General features: G+C 43.6%; 1 protein-coding gene across 13 annotated transcripts in view; it reads left to right on the top strand.

Moving 5' to 3' along the window:
• The window catches only part of ACOX2 (acyl-CoA oxidase 2), a 33,713-nt gene extending 11,873 nt beyond the window's left edge, over positions 1–21,840 (top strand). For 6 of the 13 annotated variants that reach the window (XR_014823410.1, XR_014823409.1, XR_002337599.2 and 3 more), the window contains 7 exons: positions 85–275; positions 1,915–2,094; positions 4,728–4,833; positions 9,594–9,811; positions 16,362–16,434; positions 16,748–16,880; positions 20,588–20,924. Coding sequence is in view for 5 of the 13 variants with exons in the window: in XM_084988765.1 (XP_084844891.1) it covers positions 85–275; positions 1,915–2,094; positions 4,728–4,833; positions 9,594–9,811; positions 16,748–16,880; positions 20,588–20,650 (891 nt within the window). In the remaining 8 variants the exon portion in view is untranslated. Of the gene's footprint in view, positions 1–84; positions 276–1,914; positions 2,095–4,727; positions 4,834–9,593; positions 9,812–16,361; positions 16,435–16,747; positions 19,605–20,587; positions 20,925–21,348 lie in introns of those variants that run through there. The other 7 variants (XR_014823411.1, XM_084988765.1, XM_013981816.3 and 4 more) reach the window with 2 other exon arrangements.
• Positions 21,841–22,050: the final 210 nt, after the last annotated feature.

Below are 22,050 nucleotides of genomic sequence, written 5' to 3'. Positions count from 1 at the left end.
CACAGTGGGCGCTCTGGGCGTCATAAGCATGGTTCTAATTAAAGAGCACCCTTGTGTCGCCTGACCCCCTTTCTGTTCTCGCAGCTTCATGCACTGAGCGCAGGTATGAAGGCCATGGTGTCGGATTTCTGCACCCAGGGGGCTGAGGTGTGCCGCAGGGCCTGCGGTGGTCACGGCTATTCGAAGTTGAGCGGCCTGCCCTTCCTGGTCAGCAAAGTGACAGCCTCCTGCACTTATGAGGGTGAGAACACTGTGCTCTACCTGCAGACGGCCAGGTAAGGCCCAGGCCCTTGCCCAGCCCCCGGGGACCTCATCAAGTTTCTGCTCATGTTGAAGCACCATCTGTGGTCACAGAGAGAGTAGACTTTGGTGACTGCCATTTGGAGACTGCCCAACTCCCAAAATATGCCTCCAGTCCATCCACTTCTCCCCAGATTCACACAGCCAGGCAGCCATTCCCTCTCACTCGGACAACAGCATCAGCCTCCTCACTGCTCTGCCGCCTCCACTCTGCCCCACTTCAGTCCCTTCTCCACAGGCAGCCGGAGGCATCTTTTCAAAGCCTACACAAGATCACATCTTTCCTGTGCTTGAAATTCAATGGCTTTCCATAGCTCACGGGAAAGTACCCCTCCGTACTGTGGCCTGCAAGGACCTTAGGACCTGGCCCCTGCCACCCTCGCCACCTCTCACAGCCTCCTGCCTCTGCTGACCTCTGCCAGCCGCACTTTTCTTCTTTCCCACACGGGGCCTGCACGTTCGCTCCTCTCCACCTCCAGGCTACTGTAATACAGCAGGCTCCTTCTCATCCTGCAGGTCTCAGCTAAAATGACACCTCCTTCAGATGCCCTCCCTGACCACTCTGTCTAGAGTGGCAACATCCGACCCTCCCATTCAACACTGCTGGGCTTCCTTTGGAGCAGGCATCACAATCTGAAAGCGTCTCTTTTTGTGTGATGGGGAGCTCCTTGAGGGCAGGGGGTCCACCTGCCCTGTTGGCTGCAGTGTCCCCAGGTTTGGCACAGGGTCTGTACCAGGAGGCTCCAACCTAAAATGCACAGAGGAATGGCTGATTCCCCCTCCTCCCAACAGGCGTTCCTTTCTCCCTCTCTTAGGTCAGTGCATCTCGTGGCTGAAAAGGCCTTTCACGTGCAGGTGTTCTCAGGTGACTAGACAGGGCAAATACATCTCCATGTAGGGAGAATGGGCTTACTAGCAAATCTGCTCTATAACGTTTCTTCGAAATTTTTAAAAATATACATCTATATCATGTATTAGATACTCTATGCCCTGCACTGTGCCAACTGCTCTGCAAATACTATCTCATTCCGTTTTCATAGGCCCCCCCCCCCATCAGGTGACTGTCATCCTCATCTAGAGATGGAGATACGGAGGCTGAGGGAAGTAACGTCCCCTCTGCAGTGTCACATAGGTCTCTGTGGAGCTGCATGGGAATCCAACATTGTCTGACCCACAGCCTAAAACCAATGGCTTATCACGAGGAAGAAACTAAGAGTCACCTGTAATTCTCCCATTCCTGTTCTCAATCTTGCATCTTTCCTTTTCTCAGCTAAAAGTATTTCTTCAGTCACTGTACAATTCATCATAAATCCCCAAATCACAAGATCCTAACCAAGAGAGAAGGTTCTATTTGCTTAGATATCAAAAAGGTTTATGTTCAGGATCCGAGAGTGTCTGCCCGGCTCCACAGCTCCAGCCTCATTTCACTGTGAAAGCAACTACAGCCTGGGGATGCACTCTGGCTTTGGAGTGAGCAGTGGCCATCAGTAGGGACCCGGGAAAGAGCCTCCCACAGGGAGCATAGGAGTGCATGATGCTGGGAGAGAGGGGTGCTGGGCTGTCTCACAAGGAAAGGTCCCCACCTGCTCACCTTCCTGTCCCCCTGTCCCCCAGGTTTCTGGTGAAGAACTACCTGCAGGCTCAGGAGTCTGCAGGCTCCACATCACAGAGGTCTATCCCTGAGTCTGTTGCATACCTGATTGCACCTGACCTGGCTAGGTGCCCAGCCCAAATGGCAGCTGACTTCCTCCACCCAGAGCTCTACACCACGGCCTGGGCACACGTGGCAGTCAGGTGAGCCGGATTTGAGAAGCAGCCACCCCACCTGGGGGCAGGTTCCTTCCTACTTGGGTCTTTGGGATTGGCTGGGTGGGCATTCGTGGATGCTCTTCTGCAAATCACCCGATCCTCAACTTCCTCCTCTCAAATCCTGCCACCAGGGGCAGAGAGAAGGAGAAATCACACCCATCAGCCATGGACCACTATCACTTTCCCTGGTCAGGAAAGCAGGAAGCCATCACCTGTCTAGCCAGTGCAAGGAATTTTTTTTAATCTTTAGGTCTTACTATGGTTTGCAATACAAAAAAAATGTAACCATATGTAAAGACTACAAATGTAGCAGTATATAAATACCAATAAATAAAGCAATACAGTCATCCCCTCTGTATTCACAGGGGATTGGTTCCTGGACCCCTGTGGGTACCGAAATCCCAGGATGCTCAATTATCTTCTAAAAAAATGGATGTTTACATATTTGTAATATCATGCATAAGTATTTGCATATATCTATGCACATCCTCCAAAAACTTTTTTTTTATGGCTGCACCTGCGGCAATATGGAAGTTCCCAGGCCAGAGATTGAATCTGAGTCACAGCTGTGACCTATGCTGCAGCTGCAGCAATGCCCCATCTTTTAACCCACTGTGCCAGGCCAGAAATTGAACACAAACCTCTGCAGCAACCCAAGCCACTGCAGTCGGATTCTTAATCCACAGCATCACAGCTGGGACTCCCATAAATCACCTCTAGATTACTTATGATATCTAGCAATATGTAAATATTATGTAAATAGTTGTGAATACAATGCAAATGACATGTAAATAGATGCTAATTTGCAGCAAATTCTAGTTTTGATTTTTTTGGGAACTTTCTGGAATTTCACCCCAAATATTTTTGATCCTTGGTTCATTAAATTTGAAGATGCAGAAACTGGATACAAAAGCACAATTGTACTCCCATATTTGAAATGTCTCATAATCTAAAAATAATTTTCAAAGATATGACCAAATCAAGGGATAGAATACATTTATTTCCAGGGCCTAGTAGGCTCTAGGGAACACAAACGAGATCTAGGATTCCTCCATTCTGTCAACTAACAAATATCGTCAGACACTTAACTGCAGGTCAGGAATGTCCAAACATGCCAGGGGCTAGGAATAAAGAGAGGTAGTAGCCAAATACAGACACCATCATGGAAAAGATGGATATATTTAACTACCTAGAAAGGAAACCTTCTGAGCCTCTCCCCAACTAAAACACCAAAAACAACCTGGAAAAAAGAGTTTCAGTATAGTAAGAGGTCTTAAATCCCAACTTGTGGTTTCAGGAATGGTTAGTATTTCAAGATCACAAGCAACTTGGGACATTCATTTATTTTTTCCACAAATATTTACTAAGTACCTATAATCTGCTAGGCCCTAATGATCTATCAGTAACCTGTCTGATAAAAGCCTAGGCCTCAGAGTTCCCACTGTGGCTCAGTGGTAATGAGCCCAACTAGTATTCATGAGGATGCAAGTTCAATCCCTGGCCCTGTTCGGTGGGTTAAGGATCTGGTACTGCCGTGAGTTGTGGTGTAGGTCACAGACATGGCTCAGACCCCACATTGCTGTGGCTGTGGCTATGGCATAGGTTGGCAGCTGTAGCTCTGATTCGACCCCTAGCCTGGGAACTTCCATATGCTTCAGGTGCGGCCCTAAAAAGCAAAAAAAAAAAAAAAAAAATTCCAGGCCTCAAAGAAATAACATTTTGGTTGGAGTCATGGGGCAGACACAGTAAGGCCCTCTGGGTAATTAAAATGCCATCACAGTTGGCCTTCCGCATCCACGGCTGCAGAACCTGTGCCAACAATACCACACTGTTTCATAGGAGGACTTGAGCATCGTGATTTTAGTATCTGCAGGGGTCCTGGAATCAATCCCCACCACCACCCCACCACAGATACCAAGGGATGGGACAGCTGTATATTGCTTTTTGCTCAGAATGTAGTCACATGAGCTTATTTATTCTGTAACAAAGCAAAGTATTACTTAAACAGGTTGTTTTGCAAACAAATTCCAAGGGTCACAAGTGGGTGGGCAGGGAATAGCAAATAAATGAGTAAAGGTTAACAGATGGCAAATAACTAATTTTGTGTTTTGGAGAACAAAAGTTGGTTTCTTCTCTTCTAAGGTCCCTTAGGTAGAACTTGGACCAGACTAGGTGACCGACAGGCTTCACTAGCCTTTAGAGAAAAATCACTCTCCTTGCTCAGCTATAGGAAGTCAGTCAAATGAATGTCCTGAAAACACAGATAAGAGGATGGAGTCTGCATTACAAAGACGGGATGGCCCCTGGCCCAGGACCCCCAGGCTTCATGCTGGGAAGTTAGGAACCGCTCTATTCCTTACTAGTTGTGTGATCCTCAACCAGTTAATTAACCTCTATAGAACTCAATTTTCCCCACTACAAATTGGGAATGCTTGTCCTTAAAAAGAGTTAAAGAAATGTTGTATATCAAGTATTTAGCTTTGTAAAGCAATCAAATGGTCAATAAAGGTGAACTATTTCTACCTCTGTAGAACCCCAGGCAGCCTGGGGCCAAATGCCATCAATCTCTTCCCCTACCCAGTCAAGAAAAAGAACATTTTTTTTTTTTTTGCTTTCAGGCTCATAAAGGACTCAGTGCATCATTTACAGACTCTGATGCAATCCGGGGTTGACAGGCAGGAGGCATGGAACCAGACCACCCTCAGACATCTGCAGGCTGCTAAGGTGAGATGCCCATCAGCTAGAGCTAAAAGGAACCCATTTTGTTTCCCCAGCAGGTTGCCCTGCTGAGAAAATCTGAGCTCTGCCATTATTCCCTAGCCCTGCTCAGTGGCTGCCCTCTTTTCACTTTCAAGGCTTTAGCCCAGGGTATTTTAATTAAAGGACTTAACTCCAAAGCAATCTTGCTGGCAGCTCTTAGGGAAAAAATGTAATGAGGCAGTGTTATTGGATTTCCTTCAGGTTGTTCAAATATTTCCTCCCAGATAGAAAAGCAGGTCAAGTCTCCCCTTAGCCCCACAGGCAATCCTTAGATGTCTGATTCAATTTCCACTATGTTTTGTGTTTGTGCATAATTCAAAGTCAGTCAGCAAATACTTGAGCACCCATTCAACACCAGGCATCAGGCTAGGTTAGGGGCTCAACGGGGCCCATACACAGCTACGATTAAGGAAGCACTGTGACAGGGAAACACAAGCCACCACAAGATCGCAGAGCAGGTGCAAGTCTACCCAGTTTGAGGAGTCAGAAAGCCTTCCCAGAAGTGGCATATAGGCCAAGAATGCAAGGATGAGCTGCAATTAGCCAGGTGGGGCTGTGGCTTTGGAGAGGAAGGTTTCCCAACAAAGGAAATATCAGGTGCAAAAGGAGGCAGCAAGAAAAGTCATAGTGCTTTGGGAGGAAATGCACATCCCTCCAAGAAGGACTTAAAGGAAGACAACAAACAAGGACAGGAAGGAGGGTAGAGGGGGAGGAAAGATGGGCAAGGAAAGATGGGACCTTCTGCACCACTGTGACAAGTTTGCGTTTTCTTTTCATGGCAGTGGGAAGCCTTTGCAGGGTTTGTACCAGAGGAGCAAAGTGACAGATTTCATTCCAGAAGGATTATACGGGCTGCAGGGGGAGGAAAGTACTGGAGGCTGGAGGCTAGGGACCAGTTTGGAGCAAGGCAGCAGCAGTCTAGGCATGGGCTGAGGGTGATCCAGACTATGAACCTGCCAGAGGACACTGAGAGAAGTGGGGAGATGCAGAGACATTAAGGGAGCAGAGGCAAGGGACAGGTTTGAAAGAGCAATGGAGTAGGAAAGAAGTAAGAATGACTCCTGAGGTTTAGCTTAGGCAGCTGGGACTCTGGCCCTACCTACAGCTGGAAAATCAAAGTGATCACTTCCAGCCTCAGGCATCAGGCCCAGAAAATGGCAGCCTTAAAACAGGAAAGCCCAGACCTATTTTGCTGCAGTAGCCCTTGTGGGGTAGGGCTGGTCAGGCAGGCTGTGCATGAGCGCCACCTGGTGACCTTCCACCTCCATTACATCGGCTGGTGCTGGTATTAACTTTGCCACCCTACATTCTGCTCTGTCCACTAGAGGCACTCACTGCTGTATTAAATGTCCTATCAACATAGAAGAGGGTGACAAGGTTGTGTTCTTACCAGATATCCAAAAAAGGAACCATGACCACCCATTTTTCACCTACTTTCCAAACCTATTTCCTGCCTTCAAATGCACCAAGACACTGCTTCCCAGGGTTACCTCATTTAATGCACATGACCCGTGAAGAAGAGTAACATAATCTGTTTTAAGGATGAGTGACTTACTGTTAAGGTGGTGCCCAAGCTGAGTCTCCAAAGTCATAATGGGCATGGAAATCTGCATTTCCTGGGCTTTTAGCTCTGGAAGGCCATCACCTCTACAGAAACCTCAAATACCCAACTGGGTCCCATCTGGAAACCATAAATGTGCAGGGAGAGGGATAGCAACAACAAGAGGGAGGGGGAACAGTGGCAGAGGGGTGTACAAAAAGGAGAGAACTGGAGTTCCCGTCGTGGTGCAGCGGAAACGAATCCAACTTGGAACCATGAGGTTGCGGGTTCGATCCCTGGCCTTGCTCAGTGGGTTAAGGATCCAGCGTTGCCGTAAACTGTAGTGTAGGTCGCAGACAAAGCTTGGATCTGGCGTGGCTGTGGCTGTGGTGTAGGCTGGCAGCTGCAGCTCTGATTAGACCCCTAGCCTGGGAACCTCCATATACCACAGGTGTGGCCCTCAAAAGACAAAACAGAGAGAGAGAGAGAGAGAACCATGGCCTAAGTTCTGGTCCCAGCCCATTATAACCTAGCCTCAGTCTCCTGTTTCTTTGGCAATGCAGGGTAGCAGTTAACAGTACAAACTCTTAACTGAGAGGCAACGACCCTTGTTTGGACCTCAGTGCTACAACTTACCAGCAAGTGACCTTGGGCAAGGAACTTAAATTTCTCAATGCTTCAGACTCCTCATCTGCAAAATGGAGCTAATAAGAGTACCTACTTTGTAGGATTATTGTGAGGATTAAGTGAGTTAATACATAAAAAACTTAAAGAGGGAGTTCCCATTGTAGCTTAGTGGTTTAAGGACCTGACAATGTCTCCATGAGCATGCAGGTCAGATCCCGGGCTTTGCTCAGTGGGTTAGAGATCCGGAATTGCTGCAAGTTGATGCACCTCAGATTCAGTGTTGCTATGGCATAGGCCAGCAGCTGCAATTGTGATTCAACCTCTGGCCCGGAAACTACCACATACCACAGGTGCAGTCATAAAAAGAAAAAACTTAAAGAGGCACCTAGCAGGTAAATGCTATACATCTTAGCCACTCCCAAGTTAGACAGGAGGCAAGACTGAAACCAACGCACAAAGTAAATAAAATTCACCATGTTCAGAGCATGGTGCCGAAGTTTGTCTCAGCCTTTCCCCAGAGGAGGAGACCACCTCTCTCCTGCTATGTAAGGCAGAGGCCTGGGCCCTTGGGCAGCTCTCCATCACTCCACCTTTCAATCGAGGGCCCTAAGAATTTAAGGATGTGGCTCTCGGATGAGAACAGGAAAAGAGGGCCTAAGTGAAAAAAGCGAGGGTCTCCAGCTTTGCCAAACTGGGTCCAGTTTGAGCATCAAGGGCTGTCTGACCCAGCAGGGGCAGCAGGGCACATGTGTTCATTTTCCACATCCAAATGTTGCAAACCAAGCATGGCTGCAGGCACCCCAGGTCTAGGTAGCAAAGTGGCACTGTTAGCACCCTCAGGAGGCCTCCCTGGGAAAGGCAGTTCCTCTCCAAGTGAGAAACCTCATCAAGTCACTAGCCTGTTGAAGACTTTGGTGGCTCCCTGACCCCCACAGAATAAAACCCCAGCCCCTCATTGACCTGGGGCCCAATGGCCAGTCCACCCTAACTTCCACAGCTCCCTGTTATCACCTCACCTCACCCATGAAACTACTGTAGCCTCCTGAAATATAGCCCTGTGCCCATCTAGTCCCTCGAATAACCTTTCCTCCATTCCCTGCAGTCCTGAGTAAACTCCTTTGATCCCCTGAGACACTCTTGCTACTTCAAGTCACTACCAGCAGAGTAGGCACTACCAGGGAGCTACCCGCAATCTGTGTTTTGCCAAAATCCCCAGGTAATCTGTATGCACATAAAAATCTGAGGAGTTCCCCTTGTGGCTCAGCGGTAATGGGCGCCACTAGTATCCAAGAGGATGCAGGTTCAAACCCTGGCCTCGCTCACTGTGTTAAGGATCAGGTGTTGCTATGAGCTGCAATGTAGGTCCCAGACAAGGCTTGGATCCCGCATTGCTGTGGCTGTGATGTAGGCTGGCAGCTGCAGCTCCGATTTGACCCCTAGCCTGGGAACTTCCATCTGCAGGTGCAGCCCTAAAATGACAAAAAAAAAAAAAATCTGAAGCCTGTTTTATATACTCTCATTTTCTCTCTTCTCCCAGAGAACTTGTATATCCTACTAGATAAAAATAATGTGCATTTGTCTTTGGGAGAGGGGCTTACTAACCAGTAGGGCAGGGGTAACGACCAATCAGAAAGGATTTCAAGCCTAAGGGAAGCAGGATCCTGAAAGCCTCCTGCAGGATGGGGCACCATTGGGCTTGTGGAGGAGGGGCCATCCTGGGGAAGGAGGCTGGCTGGAGCCTGCAGAGGTGGTTCTTATCAGGTGAAGGCAGTGATCACTTACCAACCAGTATCAAAGTATTATTTTAACCATCAGCAAATCTGGACTGTTGCATATGGACTAAACAGCTGACCTCAAGCAGTTTACATTCTGGCTGGGATAAATTTCGTGTACATCTTGAACCCCTACTTTCTCTAATGCACAGACGGGCACACATAAACACACACACCCCTGCCTTGAACATAGCAGACAATAAATGGTGGTTTTCTTGAGAAAAGTAGTGCTGTCCTCCACAGTCCATAGGCCAATGTCCAATACTCCTGTATTCATTCTCCCTACTTTTTTTTTCTTAACTGCTGTACCTGCAACATATGCAAGTTGCTGGGCTAGGGGTCGAATCAGACTGCAGGCCAATGCAACACCAGATCTGAGCCACATCTGTGACCTATGCTGCAGTTTGTGGCAACGCTGGATCCTTAACCCACTGAGCAAGGCCAAGGATGGAACCCATATCCTCATGGAAACAACCTCAGGTCCTAAACCAGCTGAGTCACAAGGGTAACTCTTTACTTTCAAACCTCCTTGAAACTGCCCTAAGCAAAATGAAGAAACTAAGGGCCAAGTTCCAGAACCCACTAGCCCCCAGCATGCATACACACAAATATACACCGTCAAATAGGCTCAGTCAGATGCAGTGACCTAGGAGAAAAGCAGGCTGCTTGTCAGCCTGCTGGGAAACACATGGCCACAGCAAGCTTATTCCAGCAGTCTTGCCAAGCTTCCAGGATGACTTCCAGAGTCAGAAATCAGAGGCTAATGCATCTTTGCATCTTTGTAGGCACACTGCTACTATGTCACTGTGAAGATTTTTACAGAAGCTCTGGAGACATTGGAAAGTGAACCAGCAATTAAGCAGGTGCTCAAACGCCTCTGTGATCTCTATGCCTTACACGGCATACTGACTAACACGGGTGACTTTCTCCACGATGGCTTCCTATCTGGTGCCCAAATAGATGTGGTTAGAACAGCCTACCTGGACCTGCTCCTCCTCATTCGGTGAGTAGCTGGCCATTACCCTAAACCCTCTGTTCACTTCAAATTCCAAAACCTTCAGCTCCAAAACCTTGCTAAATGGGATCTGGCAAAAGCAGCAACAGCCCTGAGAGGCTTATATCCCAGAATTAAGATACCAAAATAAAGCATTATGGATTAATGAAGGAAAAAAATGGAAAAAAGTTACAACCAAAATGCTTAAGAATAAATTATCTAGCTACCTCAATCAAACTCTTCAACATGGTCAAGGAATAGTATCTATAGAATGTGAATAAAGCATATGATATATTAATATGTATCAATAATAATACTGAGTATAATACGTATTAATAATATTAATGAGTATTGGTCTTAGCTAATACTTAAGGAACACTTATGTATGCCAGGCACAATGCCAAACACTCTTCCATTCATCATCTCATTTAATTCTGGTAGCTTTTTTTTATTTTATAGTGATTTTTATTTTTTCCATTATAGCTGGTTTAGAGTGTCTGTCAAATTTCTACTGTTCAGCAAGGTGACCCAGTCACACATACATGTATACATTATTTTTTCTCACATTATCATGCTCCATCATAAGTGACTAGGTATAGTTCCTAGTGCTATACAGCAGGATCGCATTGCTTATCCATTCCAAAGGCAAGAGTTTGCATCTGTTAACCCCAAGTTCACAATCCATTCCACTCCCTCGCCCTCCCCCTTAGCAACCACAAGTCTGTTCTCCATGTCCGTAATCCTGATAGCTTTCTCAAGTGGGTACTATTAATCTCCCCATTTTACTGGAGAGGAAATCAAGGTCCTACAACTAGCCAGAGGAAGTATTAGGCACAATCTAGGACCTGTGTGCCTCCAGAGCATGTGCTCTTAAGTGTATATTACAGTGAAGGCTGGCTGCTGCTTATTTCAAGTATATCCTTATCTTTGCTGAATGCGCTTAAGCATTGAGCTTAAGTTGACTAAACCCACTTAAATCCTCCCTCAGCTACAAGACTTCTTTTTTTTTTTTTTTGTCTTTTTAGGGTGGCACCCTAGGCATATGTAGGTTCCCAGGCTAGGGGTCGAATCAGAGCTGTAGCTGCCGCCCTACACCACAGCTCACAGCAACACCGAATCCTTAATCTACTGAGTGAGGCCAGGGATCAAACAGGCAACCTCATGGTTCCTAGTCAGATTCATTTCCGCTGCACCAAGACAGGAACTTCTGAGAAGACATTTTTTTTAACCTAGTAATTCATATATTGATTTATAAGATGATAATATAGTTTTTAATATAGCATAATGCAGTGCAGTTTAGGGTCATGACATATTAATACAACACTTTCTTCCTGTCACTAAAGGATCACTTTAAAAACATAGAAAACAAAGCCTCAACATGGCCAAGCTACTGAAAGAAAAAGAAATTAAAACAATACTAATTATTCATTGTCCATAATATGGAAGATGAGCTAACTTGAGAACAAGATCTTTTTTGAGAAGGTATGATGCCTGGTGTGTGTATGTGCGTGCGTGTTGAGGGGAAGGCAGTGCATAACACATGTGTGCCTTACATTTCCCCTAGAGCCTCCAAGAGTCCACATTATCAACAAGATTAAGAGAATAAAAAGGAACATTTTTGAATTTTTAAAAAAATATTTATAACAGTTTAAAAAAAAAACTAGACTAAGTTCTTTTTATTTCTAACAATATGCAGTATGTTACATAGGCCTCCAGATAAGAACATAAGAGATAATTGGTAGTCAGTAAATGTATGTTCAATTAAATCATTAAAAAGTATCAAAAAATTATTTGATACAATTATGCCCCAGGTATTAAACTTTACCTACTACAGAGAATCCAGAGGCAGGAACCATAAATAGCATGATCGAATACTGCACAGTTCAAGTCCAAGTCCAAGTGTATCTAACATTCTGAAACGTTTGACACTTAAAAGCACATGAAGACAATCAGTTCTAGCCCTGACCGCAGTGATAATGAAACACCAAAGATCACCTTAATACCTGTAAGCATTTTTTTTATTAAATCTGCAACAGCACTGCTGAGTGCTTCCTTTGCTCCAGAGACTTACAGTTCCAGACAAGAGAGTCAGTACTGACACAAATAGACAAACTTATGCATGCATCAGATCCACAAATTGATTGACTCACATTATGGTTCTTAAGTAACCTTTCTACTACTGCAGGGTAATTAGGTACAAAACAGACTCTATGCTTTTAAGAGGTCTATGTCATAGCTCCCTGCCTTAATTACTCAGTATCACCATCAGATTTCTGAGATGATAAATGAAGGATGGCACACTATTCTAAGTGACAATAAGAACCAGCTCTCTGTTACAGTGATTAGCTGACCAAAACAGTTTTCAGTTGTTCAAATGGTCATAAAATCTCAGGTGGGGGACTCTCAGGTAAAGATGGCAGACTGAACATATGCATTTACTTTTGTTCTCTCCTGAAACTCTACTAAAACAGCAGTAAATTGATTTAAAAAAAATTTTAAAGGCATAAATTCACAAAGAGAACAGGAGAGGAAACATCATCTGGAGAGTAGATGAACAAACATTGACTTAGCAGACCTGAATAAATTGAATCATAAACCAGAAGTAGGAAAAGCCAAGAAGCAACCAAGTGCCACCAAAGAACCTCAAGAACTGCAGTACCAGGTGCCTCAGGGGGAGCGCAGATAACAATGACAGGATGGGCTGGAAGTCTATTTCAGCAGGAGTTGAGTTCCCAGATTCCCTCCTCCTCTCTAAGAAGTTTTAAGACTTTCCCTGACTCCTCCATCACAGAAGGGTAAACAGGGGTCTGTGGACTAGTGAACATCAGGAATAGCTGGATGAAGATCCAGAACATGAGGCTTCCCTACAAAAAATGGGGCTTGTACAAATGTTTACAGGCCAAATGCTGGGAGAGGGCCCTTTTCCCATTGGCTCCCAGCAAACTGGCAGCCAGGCTAGCGTCATGCAGGAAAATGATAACATGAACCTTCTCCAAAGAATCTGACCAGCCCAAAGGAGAGAGAAGTAAAGATACTGGGGACACTGGGGTCCCTCAGTGGCCTGTCCAATTCATAGTGAACCCCACACTGACAAGCACAGCCAGACTTCTGATCAGTTAGTTAGAGCCCACTCTTAGCTAAGATCAGTCACTCCGGGATCACCAGACACCTGAGGAAAGACAGTGACATAAAAGGCAGAGACCAAGCAAGACTGAGGCAATGTGAAGGACACAAGAGAATCTTCACGGCGAAGAGAAGTTTTTAAAAAGATCAGTAAGATCTTCAAAGAGTTAAAAAGAGACAACACAACTACAAAACAGTATGTCGTATCTTTAAAAGTAATACTCAGAGAACAAAAACAGCTCTATGAAATTAATAATAGTGAAAATGAAAAACAACTGAAGGACTGGAAGACAAAGCTTTAGAAATCTCAAAGAAAGCAAAAAGGCAAGAAGACAAAAATAGGAGAGAAGATGAAAATATAAGAGGATCAGTCCATCTTCTGAAGAACAAGTCTAGAAAGAGAAGACAGAAAAAACACAAGGGAGCAAATCATTAATAATTCAAGAAAATACTCCTCAAATGAAGGATGTGATTTTTAGACTGAAAGGCTCAGATGCTTACAAAGGAGAGGAAAGGAGACAGACACATACAAGATAAGTCAAATATATAGTGTGAAAAGTGGTAATGAATGCTATGAAGAAAAGATGGCAGGGAAGGGGAACCAGGAATGCTGGGGGGTGGATGAGACTGTAGGTGCAAATAGGTCACAGAAGCTGCCCAGGGAGGGTGACATCTGAGGAAAGGTCTGAAGGAAGCAAGGTAAGGGGAGCCATGCGGTTGGCTGGGAAAAATGCATTTCAGGCAAAGGAGAAGTACACATGTTGGAGGCCAGAGCCTCCTTGGCATGTCCATCCAAAGAACAGCAAAGAGGCCACGGCAGCTGGAGTGGCACGACTGAAGTGGGAATGAGAGCAGAGGTCAGAGAGTTGGGGGTATAAAGGGAAGGACAAAGGAGGGATATAGGACACTGCAAAGACTTAAGACTTCGGCTTTTCCTTTGTGTGAGAACAAGGAGAGTTTTGAGCATTAGGATAAGACACAATTGGAGGTGATCTGATGTGTATTTCTAAAGGATCACTCCAGCTGCCATATTAAGAATTCACTGGGAAGGGGGACAAGAGTGAAAAGCAGGGCAATCAGTCAGGAGGCTGCTATAGTAATCCAGGTGAGAGATGATGATGGACTGAACCTGGGTGACAGCACTGGAGGTGGTGACAAGTGGTCAAAGTTTGGATATATTTTGGAAGATAGAGTAAGATTTGCTGACAGATTAGATAAGGAATATGACAGAGAGGAGTTCAGATTTGGGGCCACGAAAGAGCTGTCATTTACTATAAATGGGGGAGACTACAGGAAGGCCAGGTTTGGGCAAGATGGACACAATGTCTAGACGATCAGGAGTTTGGTTTTGAATACATCAAGTTTGAAAAGCCCGTCAATAATCAAGTAAGATGCTAGTAAACAAGTGAGACTGGAGAGATAAATGTAGAAGTTATTGGCATATGGTTGGTATTTAAAACCATGAGATGGATGATCTCACGAGGGGTGAGTGTATGAAGAGAAGAGGCCCAAGTGCAAAGTCTTGGGAGCCTCCAAAGATGAGGTGTTGACCTTGACAAAAGTGTTTCAGTGGAGTGGTGGGAGTGAAAACCTCAACAACCTAGTTGAGAACAGGTAGAGAAGAACTGGAAATAGAAAGCATAAATAAACATAACACTTCCAGGGAGTTTCATCACAAATACAGGGGCAGATGAAGGAGAGGGAAATAGAGTGAAATGATTGTTTTTAGATGGGAGAAATGATAGCACACTTGTATGTGAACAGAAATGACCCAGCAGAGAGGAGAATTTATTTATTTATTTATTTATTTATTTTGCTTTTCAGGGCCACACATGTGGCATATGGAAGTTCCCAGGCTAGGGGTCGAATCGGAGCTACAGCTGCCAACCTACGCCACAGCCACCGCAACTTGGGGATCCGAGCTGTGTCTATGACCTACACCACAGCTTGCAGCAATGCCGGATCCTTAACTCACTCAGGGAGGCCAGGCATTGAACCCGTATCCTCACGGATCCTAGTCAGGTTTGCTACCTTTGAGCCATGCTGGGAACACCCAAGAGGGGAATTTTGACATTGTAGGGAAAAGGCAGGCCGCCTGTGGTAGAGGATGCTATTAGGCAAGGCGGAGGGCATCGAGTGGACAAAGAGGGACTAGTCTCAGCTGGGACCCTGGACAGCTGCCTTGTACTAAGAAAGGAAGCTTTATGTGTTTAAGTGCATGGGTAGGAACTTGTAGAAATCTCAACGTTTCTATTTTATTAGTGAAATAAGACTCAAAGTCATCTACGCTAAGAGAGGTGGGGAGATGGGGAGTGTAGATCTGAGGATCAAAGAGACAGTGTGGGGATAATCATCTATGAGAATGAATGAGTCCATGAGTACATGAATTACAGCAATGTAATATGACTGCCAAGCGGCAAGAAGGTCCCACTGAAGTCATTACTACAATAGTCAGCATTGGTTTTTCCAACCATGTATTGTCACAAAGGTGTGGAAAAAAGCCGGCAAAACATTACAGATAATGAGGGATGGGATTTTGCTAAATAAATATGAAAGAGTGAGAAAAACTGTTGAATATATTTCAGAGTGAATATAACAGACCATGGAATTTCAGAGGGATGAGGAAGTGGGACCACAAAAGTGAGGGACTTTAAATAGGTAGTAGGTGCCAGTAGGGTAAAAAAATTGTCAGCAGCCTACGGGAAAATCATCTCATAATAACGATGAAAGGCCATCCAAAAGAATTAAAATAGGTACAGTACTCCATTCACCTCAAGTGTTTTATGAAAGGAGGATTAGGAAAGAGTGTAAACAATCACATATTATGTTTTATATCCTCTGCTAAAAAAAAAAAAAAGGGAAGCATGTTGACAATTTTTTAAATATTTCATTCAACAGGTTAAAAAAATAATTTTGTTGCTTTAAAGGGAAAATAAGAATAAAAGAAGTCAGAAGAGTAGTGGGAACAAACTAGAAAAATAGGAGACAGTGAAAGGAACGTGGCTGAAATTACAGTAAAATTGCAGATGTGGGTGATAAATCCTGGTGTGTGATCTTGGCAGACAGTGACAGAGTGAGGCTGTAGAACAAGGTCAATGGAGATGATTCAAGGAACTAAGAAATTAGGTTTTAGAGGAATATCCACAAAGACAGTGAAATCACTAAGAATTATGATGGGAGTATTACAGAGAGATCACCACAACAGGAGAGATATGGTGGGGACAGAGCTCAGCTGTCAATGGAATACATAAAGTCCTACGAATACACAGCATCCACACAGTCATAATAACGTAAACACTGAACATCAGTCTGGCTGAATCTATATTGGGAAATAGGAATGCTATGGAGCGGAAGTAGAGGTTGGGAGATGGGGCAGGGGATGATTGGTATGGGTGAGGACAGGGGTGCCAAAATAAATCCGTATCTTTTGTAACAGAGAGTCAACAGATAATGCCCAGCCATACTGATCATGAAGTAGCAACACAAACACGACATGTAGAGACATTGAGGTAAATTCCAAAAATATCAGCCAAAGCTGACTGCTTCTGGGCTTGGTAGTGGCGGGGGGGGGGGGGGGTGGAGGTGAGAGGCAGGGATATGCTGATTTTAAAGAACAAGGCTTTAAGAACTATTTGATTCTTTATACTGTGCCTATATAACTGATCAAAACTAAAAACTTAAGGGAAAAAAAAAGCTAAGTTGTTCAAAAAGCAGATAATGATGCAGTTTCTAATTAGGTCTTGTTATTCACCATCCAGATTAATCAAATTCCTAAGAGCAATCTAAAATAGTCACAAACTTTTGTTTTTTTTTTCCCCTCAGAAAGGATGCTGTCTTGTTAACTGATGCTTTTGACTTCACTGATCAGTGTTTAAATTCAGCACTTGGCTGTTATGACGGAAATGCCTATGAACGTCTGTTCCAGTGGGCTCAGAAGTCACCAACCAATACTCAGGTAGTTGAATAGAACACATTATAAATGATGTTAAGAGAGCAGAGAACAAGCAGTGGATACACCTCCATGTTTTCCCATTTTAACTGATTCCCATTAGGATAGAAACTGTTTGGCAAAGCATGTCTACTTAAAATATTTTGAGAAAATATAAAAGAAACCAGGAGCAGGGATGCAGCCTGGCAGGAACTCTGAGCCTAATCAGCAAAATGCATTGCTCAGAATTTGGTAAAGGAAACTAGGAGGAAGGCCAAGCTCTAAATCATGGCTTGACAAACCCAAGGGCTTAGACACATATTAGCAAACTGGTTTTGTTGTTGTTGTTGTTGTTTTGGCTATACCCATGGCATGAGGAAGTTCCCAGGCCAGGGATCGAATTCAAGCTGCTGCAGTGACAATGCCAGATCCCTAATGTGCTGCACCACAACTCCTAAATTGGGTTTTAATTAACAAAAATAAGACAAGTCACTGCATTGATTTAACCATCTTATTTCCAGCCTTTTAACGCTCAGTTTTGTGTTCATATAGTGGGTATTCAGGGATGATAGGAAGCTTAGGGTGGGTGTCTCTCTCAGACCTCACTGCTAGAGACGCCTTCTTCCTCTTTACTCCAAGAAACAAAGAAGGCTGCTGCATCGCCATCAGTATCCCAGGAAAGCCAAATAAATGATAATTACAAGGACTGTGGTATGAGCACCACTGGGAAATGTTATCAATGACTACTACATTAACTGGGATAGAGAAATAAACCGTTTGTAAAATTTGGAGAACCAACATTTAACAGCAGGTTTGATACAGATGATGAAAACAAAGACAGTTTTCTAGATACACAAGTTATTTTAAATTCTATTACTGCAAATATGTTATTCAGATGGTGAAGCTTACTTTCTTACCTCTTCAAATTTCAGAAAAGGTGTCTTAATACCGCCTCACATTGCACCTCTTAGACTTCCATTCACACTTAGCAGGGTGTAAGACTTGCTGTTAACATTTTGCATCCTGTTATACTTCATGGCTTTTTTTTTTTTTCTTTCATTTTTGGCCGCCCCATGGCATATGGAGTTCCCAGGCCAGGGATTGAACCTGTGACCCAGTGCTCCCAGGACATCACTGAGCTTGTTGAGCCACAGAAGAAACTCCCTCATAGCTTAATTTAACATGATTATCTAAAGCTGCAACACAGAGAGTTCCCATTGTGGCACAGAGGGTTAAAGGTATGTATTGCCTTAAGCTGTGGCATACGTCACAGCTGCAGCTCCAATTCTATCCTTGGCCCAGTAACTTCCATGTGCCACAGATGAGGCCGCAAAAAGGAAAATACATAAATACATAAAGCTGCAACAAAACCAACCAGTTACCCCCAAGAAGGCTGTTGGGTAGAACGCCAATCCATTTCAGTCCTTCCCTGTCTCCAGGGAACTCAACAATATAAAGAACTTACCTAAAGAAGATCCATTTACTGCTTAGTACAATTTAGCAACTTCTAGTGTGGAAGTGACTTTTTCTAATTATTAGATCTCTACATTCTAAACATTTAAATCCTAGCATAGAACTAGAGCAGTTCTCTCACTCCAGATTAGCCCCTGTGGTCTCAAGAAACATGCACCCCCCCCCCCTTTGGTGCTCCAGAGAAAAACTTACCCTGCCTTTAACAGCCAGGAACTTTGTCAGGAAACACTAGTAAATTGAGCTAAAACCTGTTTTGCTAGCAACACAGGGAAACATGCCAGTTCTCCTGATTCCTCGTCTTCATCAAAGAATATAGGGGCTTTCTTGTTTTTCACTGTTTCTAAGAACCCTGCTGTATACACAATACTGCAAACTCACAATCCTAGCTTATATTACCTTGCTAAAAAGGTGACAAGTACAACGATGTGGCTCTTTCACCCAGTGATTCTAACTGACCTTGAAGAACTGTTTGAGTTGGTTAAAAAGGCACTCAGTTGACCCCTAATATATAGCCCCTTAATGTTAGATTTTTGACTCCTCTACAGACCACCAAAATAGCATTTTTATGTGTATTTTTCTAGTCTGTAGATAATTTTGAAACTGCAATGAGACATTTTTTCCTCATGTGTGCTAGCAGAATAAGGAACACTAGAGGTATTTCAAATAAATTAAAACAAAAGCTATGTTGAAACATGCCTTGCAGACACAAAAGTACAAATGGAAATATACCTCCCAGACATTTCTACCAGAAGAAAGTGGTATGCTGAGTTAAATGTCTTAGACTCTTAGAGTCTCTCTTCTGTCTGGGGCAGGTTAAGTGTTGAGCTTTATTCCCAGACAGGATAAGGCACTCCCATAGTTTACTCTCACCATGGTGTCTGCTTTTGGCTTTTTTTCCTGATTTGGATGCTATTTCAAGCCTCTCCAAAACGAACTGCAAATGGCTGTTACCCTTCCCCACGTGAATTCATATCTAAGAGATTCCCTACAGATGCAAGCTGTGGAGGAACCACTGGGGATAATTTAAAAATAAGAATCCTATTTCTCCCCAATTATTCTACTGTAGAAATTTAAGTAGTTGCTAGATGTGTTAAACACATCTATTAATCCATTCATTCATTCAGCAAATATTTCTTGAGCATATGATATATGGCAGAAACTATTCTATGTACTAAGGATACAGTGGAGAACAAAAGAGTTACAGGTCCTCTCTTCAACAAGCTTACAGTTTTAGCCAAGGCAAGCAAAAAAGTAAACAATTTTTTTCTTTTTTTTAGAGCCAAACCCATGGCATACGGAGGTTCCCAGGCTAGGGGTCCAATCAGAGCTACAGCTGCTGGCCTATGCCATGGCAATGCCAGATCCAAGCCGTGTCTTCAACCTACACCACAGCTCACAGCAACACCAGATCCTTAACCCACTGAGTGAGGCCAAGGATTGAACCCACAACCTCATGATTTCTAGTCGGATTCATTTCTGCTGTACCACAACAGGAACTCTTTTTTTTTTTTTTTTTTTTTAAACAAGTAAATATTGTAAAAGCTGAAAGTAGAGTTGAGAAAAAAAAAGAAATCAAGACATCACATTAAAGAATAACCGGTATAACCTATTCTGACACAGAATACTTCTTACCTGATTCCACTTCTGGTTCCTTGCTTTGTGGTTAACATGTTCAATTTCAAAGAGTCTCAAAGGGTCAAGCTTTTTATTTGTATTAACCCCCCAAACAAATAATAAGCTTTTTTGTTTGTTTGTTTTTGTTTTGTTTTGTTTTGTCTTTTTGCCTTTTCCAAGGCCACTCGCGCGGCATATAGAGGTTCCCAGGCTAGGGGTCCAATTGGAGCCGTAGCCACCGGCCTATGCCAGAGCCACAGCAATGTGGGATCCGAGTCACGTCTGCAACCTACACCACAGCTCACGGCAACGCCGGATCCTTAACCCACTGAGCAAGGGCAGGGACCAAACACACAACCTCATGGTTCCTAGTCGGATTCGTTAACCACTGCGCCACGAAGGGAACTCCTTTTTTTTTTTTTTTTAATTGGCCACTTGTAACCACAATTTAAAATCTGCATGAGAAAAGGAAGGATGCCCTTTGGAAAAAATGTTTCTCCATATGTTCACACAAAATGAATTTTAAAAATAATTTTTAAAATTAAGAACCTTATGTAATGTTACTTTTTTGAAAAACTTAATCTGAAAGTAAAAGTCATTAATTCTGGCAGCAATAGTCTGTCTTAATAATGCACTTCTTTCTACAGAGGAACCCTGCCTATGAGAAATATATAAGACCATTATTACAAAGTTGGAGATCCAAGCTATGAAATAATCAACAGGATTCAAGAGGCACCTTGTGGTAACAGTACTATGTGGTAACAGTACTATGGCATATGCATCATTAAAATTTACAACTACATACGTATTTTTTAAAGAGTCATTATCTTTTAGAGACACAGCCTGAAGTGGAGGAAATATGTAATTCAAAATAATCCATGGGGAAGAAAAGGGGGAGTAAATCTGCTGAAGCTGTTCAATGTTTACACAGTTCTACTTCCAAATATTTCTGAAATTTACCACAATAAAAAAACAGTAGCACTATCCATTTGTAGCATCTATTTTGTTAAATACCAGGGGTTTGCTTTAGATGTAGCAAAAGCCAAGAGACTCATTAGTTATCACTTATGTCATTATAGCACACATTTATTTATCCCAGGGCTTAAAAGTGCACGCACACACACACACTCTCTCTCTCCTCTTCCAAAAGTGCTTGTAGGTCACCTCACACCTATCATTTATTATGGTTGTCATTAAAAAGGTAGTAACACGGAATTCCCATTGTGGCTCATCGGAAACAAATCTGACTACTATTCATGAGGCTGCAGGTTAGATCCCTGGCCTTCCTCAGTGGGTTAAGGATCTGGCGTTGCCGTGAGCTGTGGTGTAGGTCGCAGATGAGGCTCGGATCCCATGTTGCTGTGGCTGTGGTGTAGGCTGGCAGCTGCAGCTCTGATTTGACCCCTAGGCTGGGAACCTCCATGTGGCCCTAAAAAAAAAAAAAAATTTACTTGTTTACTTTTTTGCTTGCATCATGGCTCAGCAGTAAGGAATTCGACTGGTATCCATGAGGTTGTGGGTTTGATCCCTGGCCTCACTCAGTGGGTTAAGGATCCAGCATTGCAGTGAGCTGTGGGGTAGGTTGCAGACGTGACTCGGATCTGGCGTTGCTGTAGCTGTGGTGTAAGCCAGGAACTGTAGCTCTAATTCGACCCCTAGCCTGGAAACCTCCATGTGCCACAGAGACCAAAAAAAAAAAAAAAAAAAAAAAAAAAAAAAGTAATAACAAGTACTGGCAAGATCATTGAGAAAAGGGAAACTTTGTGCACTGTTGGAGGGAAATATAAACTGGTGCAACCAGTATGGAAAACAGTATGGGGGTTACTCAAAAAATTAAAAATAGATCTACTATATAATCTGCAATTCCACTTCTGGGTATTTATCCAAAGAAAAACAAAAACACTAATTCAAAAAGATGCATGTAGCCTATATTAACTGCACACAGCATTATTTACAACAGCCAAGATATGGAAGCAACCTAAGTGTCCATCAACAGATGAACAAATAACGAAGATGTGATAAATATCATGGAATATTTCTCAACCATGAAAAAGAATGAAATCTTGCTATCGGCAACAACTTGAATGGACCTAGAGGGTATAAGGCTAAG

This window comes from Sus scrofa, chromosome 13 (genome assembly GCF_054392235.1).
Source record: "Sus scrofa isolate SSC_HxYL_T2T_F1_AM1 chromosome 13, Sscrofa_HxYL_maternal_Yorkshire_Landrace_v2.0, whole genome shotgun sequence".
NCBI classification, from domain to species: domain Eukaryota; kingdom Metazoa; phylum Chordata; class Mammalia; order Artiodactyla; family Suidae; genus Sus; species Sus scrofa.
The sequence above is the reverse complement of the archived record's forward strand: the minus strand, read 5'-3'. Positions and strand labels throughout refer to the sequence as shown.